Genomic DNA, 6,045 nt, shown 5'->3' on the forward strand with positions numbered 1-6,045 from the left:
CCCCCACACCGGGTGCGGGTGGGTGCCGATGCGGCGGGGAGTGGGCGCCCGCGCTCCCGCCGGACAGCCCGTCCGAACTGTAAGACTTGGGCCATTTCGGGCACGACTCTGCCCAGGATTTCGGGGTGCAGCGAGGCAGGTTTGTCGGCTACCAGCCCCACGAAGCAGTGCCTCCTCCTGAACACACTTGGTTTGACTGGGCCGTTGGTTTTCGGGTTTCTGGTCTCTTTGGTGGCTTCTTGGACCTGTCCCAAATCAGCAGGTCTGCGTGGGCTTGGTTCACACTGCGTTTGTTTGCCAGCCCTTTTCCAGCCGTGCAGGACTCGCTGGAGATGCTTCCTTCCCTGCGCACGCCCCCAGGACCTGAGCCGTTGCTGCAGGCGGGCGCAGATGCTGTGGCTGGACCAAGGGCTGAACGTGGCTCCTGCCAGGCAGCAGGGCAAACCTCGTGCCTGGGTTTCTCACACACTTGTAAACAGCGTCGTTTTTAGCAAGACAAGTCATTTAAGGCCCAGCTTTGTCCCTCCCTGGGGAGGTGGGAAAGGTCTCCGGTTATAATCCACCCCTGCCAGCATGGCAAACCCTACTGTTATCCTCCTAGTTATTTTAGATGGGTTTTATTTAGAGGCCTGTACTAAAAAGAGGGAACGGCATACCAGGGTTTCCCCTGTGTGGAGCAGGTGATTTCTTTCCTCCCTCGGCTCAGGTGTGGGCAGGGTGGAGTTTGCTACAGCTGCTTCCTTATATAAAGGGCAGGTTGAGGCACAAACTGCCCCTAAGGAGGGGATGTGGGAAATGCCAGAGCAGCTGGTGTGGAGCCTTCCTTGTCCTGGGAGAGGTAAGAAAAGCTGCCTCTGCAGTTTACTTCATTTTTTTTTGTGTGTGTCTCAAACAGCACAGTTTAATGTTGTGAAGGACTTTGCTCTTTTAAAAGTTTGACTGGAGATCTGGTGGGGGGCAAGCCCTGGGCTCTGCGTGGCTTCTTTGTGTCCCTTGGCTGCTGGTGGGGCTCTGTAGGAGGGCTGGGCTAGCCCCAGCACTGCGGTGTATGGGGCAAAGCCATGCTGGGCACGTCCACCCCTTCTGCAGTGCTTGTTACCGGCCCCTTCCTGAGCTGGGGATGCAGTTGGGGCTGCCCAGGACAGCAGATCTCAGCCCCTTGGACCACGGCCCTGAGGAGCCCAGGCCATCCTGGGGTGAACACATCTGAGCTCTCCAAGTGCCAACGGGATGATGAACACAAAGGCTGAAAGCTAACGTTGGACTTAAATATTATCTGGTACAATCTGAGATATAACAGTAGATGTGAGAGGCAGACTACTTAGGGGTAGTTAATTATTCTGCTAGCAACCTTGGAGCTGCACAGTTAAAGCAATCACAGTTATTACCAAGTGGTGTTTTCTTAAGGTGAAATGCCCTGTTGGGAGGAGATGGGTTTTAAACGTGTTGGTACCTGTCTGAGCCTCTGCTGTCACCTGTTGGTGACCGGGCTGGGGTTTGGGTGCTGTGACATGGAGTTGGTGTTGGTGGAGTTTGAGTTTGTTCAGCAACTGCTTGGAGATGCTCAGCCCTGAGGGACAGCAGGCACCAGCAGCTGTTTGAGGGTGGGTGTGGAACTGGCTGGGGCCATCTTCAAGCGAAGGCATGGCTCTGCGGTGAGGCCTCAATTTAGCGGAGCGCTTAAAGCAGGTGTTTGGGTGCCTTCACGCAGGTAAGGGCTTTGCTGAAGCAGGCAGTGATGGGAAGCTTGCTTGGCAACGAAATGAGAAGCACTGATAGATTATGAGATATTATAGACTTGATATTGACTGGGATATGGTTGCATTTAGTATATTTGTTCAGAACAGGCAGTGAAGGAGGCTGTCCTGCTTTCCCTCTGGGGCTGTACTGGTGCGAACACTGCCCTGTTCCCGTTGTGAGTGTTGTTACCTTGAGCACAATGAGAGTTGTGGTGATCAGGCTGAGTAAGGTGTTGTGCATCTGACACGAAGCAATGAGCAGGCTGAGACAGAATCATTCCTCTCATATTTATGATTTATTTGGCTGTATCTGCATTAGCATAACTTTTTAAAACTGGAGAGAAAGCCTATCGCCTATGGCTGTTGCAGGGTCTAAGGGCTGTGGTGCCCAGCACGGTGCTGCGGTCGTCGCTGCGTGGATGCTCTGGGGAAGAGGACCACGTCTCGCAGGCACTTCTCAATGGGAGGCACTGAATGCCTTTTTACGAGCGTCGGGGTCTGGAAAAGTACTGAGATGAGGCCCAACCTACAAAGAAAGAAGCAGATAGAGGATTGGTTACAGCGAGCAGCCGGCCGAAGAAAATAGGTTGTAGTACAAACAGGGCAGAGCCTGCAGATTAGTGCAAGGGTTCTTTGCCTGTTTGGGAGACGTTGCTCCAGCTGAAGTTAACCACTTAACCTGTTTAAAATGAGGACTAGTTTTCTGATTGACTTCAGGAGATTCTTATTCTGTAACAAGATCCTGTAGTCTTACTATGGCGCGTTGGTTGTCTGACACTTTCAAATGCTGGCATGCCTTAAGATGGATCCTGAAGTAAATATGCCTTGTTTTCCACAACACAGGACTTGCTTATGTGCTTCACTGAGGGGGCCAGGATGGGCTCGGAGCTCCCAGGGAAGCCCCCGTTGGGGTCAGGGACCTGTGCATGCCCTGCCTGACGAACACAAGAGCAGCCTTTCCCCAGGAATCACCTTTGAGGTGGGGAGGGGGTGAAGAGATGCCCATGACAAATAAACAAAGGGGAAGTCACCTAGGGGAGAAAGGGCCCTTTGAGGTGAGCGGTGGGGTTTACACACAGCTGCGCGTGGCAAACCCATACAGTAGATGCAGAGTTACCAAGACGTGCGAGTGTCTTCATGTATGGAATGGGTTTACCATGGGGGGGGGCCACGGGCTTTACCTGCCCCGACACAATTCCTTGTGCCATATATCTGCCTTGTGTGGATGTGCCGAGCTGCCTCCCGCTTCCCCCACCCTGCTCTGGCTGGATGTCAGGTTTTGCATATGTAAAAAAATAGAGCAGACTTTTCCCTGAAAAGCTTGCTAGTGATCTCATTAATCAAGACAAACAAAGCGTATTTAGCTATTCCCTCTCTGGAGGAAGGTGTTCAGGTACTTGAATATGCATTTGAGTGCCTAACTTCAGATGGTTGTTTCTGGATGTTTTTCCTTTCTCACAAGTAGCGGTGGTGACATAACCCCCCTCTGGGAGGGAAAGGTGGGGGAGGCAGAACCAAGGGCTGCTAAAGTAGGTGGGCAGCCCCTGGGAGCTGGCAGGAACAATCGCCAGCCGGGCCAACTCCAACCTCCCATTAATGGTGCAGGAGTTTTTCCCTCAGAGCTGGGACTGTTAGAAAAATCCAGTGCCTGCAGACAAGGGCAGCTGAGCTGCTTCTCTTGAACGTGCCTCTACCTTCCCCCTCGTGCTCCCTGCCCACCAGCGCTGGGAACCGGGCAGGGGGAAATTTCTGCCTGGGATTGGGTTGAAGCTGCAGGGGAGGAAACAGCAGTTTATTCACTCCAGTCTTGGTACAAAGCTCCCAGGTGAGAAATGTCACACTGAGCCACAACTGGCAGTAATTAAAATTAGCAGAGCCCTTGACAAAGTTGTGAGGGATGCCAGCTTCTGCCCTCAGCATGAGTGAGTGGGAAGCACCAGGTGTAGGACAGGGGACAAGTGCTATTTTAAAAAATGAGAAACCCTCTCATAATGAGGGACAGTTGAGAAGTATGGATTAGTCCCAGGCCAGTAATTAGAGTCAAGATAAGGGTGTCCTTGGGTCAAAGGTCTTATTATGACAGAGACTGGTGTTGAGAAGTCAGTGCCAGTGATGAATCCTCATCTCTGATTCTTCTAATTCATATTTTAAATGATGAACCCAAAGGTACTTCCTCTAGAGACAGCTGATGATCTTTACCATTACTCTGATGTGGTTACGGGCTGTTATGCCAGGATTTTGTCTGAGTCGTGGATTGGGAGCATTGGCTGTAGCAGGACAGGAATACAGTTTGTAGGCACAAGCTTGGTGGTTTTCCTTGCAGGATGACGGAGCTGCAATGGTTGTCAGCTGCTCATTAGAAGCAGTGTTTTGCTGTTGTTCATTGCATTTGTTATTGACAAATTAAAACCTGCAGGACGCTTGTAGCTGGGATGTTGTAATGTCAGTGCTTGCTTTAAAGAATTAGAGGGGCAATAAAAAAACTTATCACTCCTAAAACTTAAATATGTATTTGGGAGTTATTGTCATTTGGGTTTCTCAGTTATGATAATGTTTGAAATCGAAGGACTGTAAATGATCCCTTGTCAAGCGTTAATACAACCACATGCATGTTGCAAGCAGAAGCAGGTCTGTTAATGGAGGACTAATAAATCACATGTGAGATGCAGAAAGGCTAAGCTGGTACAGGGAAGGCAGAGCTCCCCTGATGGTGGCAGAGCACATACCCCAGAGACTGGGATTTCGTGGGTCCTGTTGGTGTTGGGCTTGTTGACACTGAGGTGGGTGCTGGGGTGTGTGTGCCATAGCTGCTGGGCACTGTGAGCACCCTTGGGTGGTCAGTAAAATTAGCTTCTGGGGGGGAGAGGTAAATAAGAGTCGCACTGGGAGGGGGGGAAGTTTTAATTGATATGGCTGGATTAAATGGTTTGTGTTGACTTGTGGGAGGTGTTGAGAATGAACTCATGAAAAGGGCTGAAGCAAGTAGTAAGCAGCACCAGGCTCTCCTCCTGCCCTGGAAGGACCCATGCCCGGCTGCAGGGAGATGTGGCTGTACCTGCTCCTCTCCCAGCACCAGCCTGGCTCTGCCCGCCGGCTCAAAGGCAGCTTCCCAGCCTTGTACGATTTTGCACTTTAACAACAAAGCTGCCTCTAGACTCAGACTAGTTTTTCCATCATCCATTTGATCGAATCCTTTTAGCGGGTGACAAAACACTTTCTTGAGCTCTCTTTACAGGAAACCAATCTCTATTCCTTTTTCAAAACCTCCCTCATTTACAGGACTCTAACAAATCCTGGGCCTTTTAAGTCCTCTCCTGTTTTGTTTTTTTTCCCCAAAAACAACAGTGCCATGTTTGTAGATTTTTTTCAGGGCAGAGGAGGGAATAAAATACACAATACGGAGCGGGGTAGGGTGTACACACTGACGCATGCCACGCCGAGCATCCCCGTACAGACAAAAACCACGCATGCGCGCGCACATCGAGATGCAAATGATTTCCGTGAAGCTATCACTTGTAAAGCTTGACAGAAAATAATGAGAAACACTAAATCTTTTATAAGGTCAACACTCAAGCAGCTGTCAAACAAGAAAAGAATTTAGCGAAAGATCCGCAAAAACTTCCATTGCCTCATTAAATCCAACAGGGCCGGGGCCCGGCGTGGTGAGGAGGCACCGGGGCGCCTCCGTTTTGTGTCAGTAATTTGCGGCGGAGGAAGAGGGAAGACGAAACAGCCAGTGCCGAAGGGGCCTTGGGGGAGGCTGGGGAATCGTTAGTGCGCCAGGAGCGGCCTCGGCTCCTAATTGGAAGCATTGGGCATTATCAACGGAGGATTTGCCTCGGCTCCCTGACAGCTCTCTAGGCCTGGAATGATAGCCCACTTGTCAGTGTAAAAGACCATTAAAAACAAACCATTTTGATTTAATTGGAGGCGGTGCGCTGGGGGCCCAGGTGAGGTGCTTCATCAGCTGATGTTGGCTGCTGATGCCTTTTTCCCCCTGTATTGATGGCTTTTTTTTTCTCCCCTCCCTTTCAAAAACTGTCTAGGAAAGAGAAAGAGGTGCTGAAAGATCCTTCACAGCTGCATTGAGAGCGGCTTTCAATAGGGTTGTCAACAAATGCCATGACAAGTTAGAGAGAGGCAGGTATTTTTAAAACAGACGTTATTCTGTCCAAGATGAGCTGCGCTCGGAGGTGTGTGTTGGATTATTAGGGTTACAAATACTGTGGCTTTTCCTGGCAGTAGCGCACTTAACCGGTTTAATGAATGGGGTTGATTTTCTCTCCCCACCTTTCTAATTCCAAGA

General features: G+C 50.5%; 1 protein-coding gene across 1 annotated transcript in view; it reads right to left on the bottom strand.

Annotated features, from left to right (window-relative positions):
- Nucleotides 1-2,196: 2,196 nt before the first annotated feature.
- The window catches only part of LOC103915360 (chromosome unknown open reading frame, human C9orf171), a 26,885-nt gene continuing 23,036 nt past the window's right edge, over nucleotides 2,197-6,045 (bottom strand). Inside the window, exon 7 of the mRNA XM_009322174.1 lies at nucleotides 2,197-2,265. Coding sequence (XP_009320449.1) covers nucleotides 2,197-2,265 — 69 coding nt within the window. The remainder of the gene's footprint in view (nucleotides 2,266-6,045) is intronic.

This window comes from Pygoscelis adeliae, unplaced genomic scaffold (genome assembly GCF_000699105.1).
Source record: "Pygoscelis adeliae isolate BGI_AS28 unplaced genomic scaffold, ASM69910v1 Scaffold114, whole genome shotgun sequence".
NCBI lineage: Eukaryota > Metazoa > Chordata > Aves > Sphenisciformes > Spheniscidae > Pygoscelis > Pygoscelis adeliae.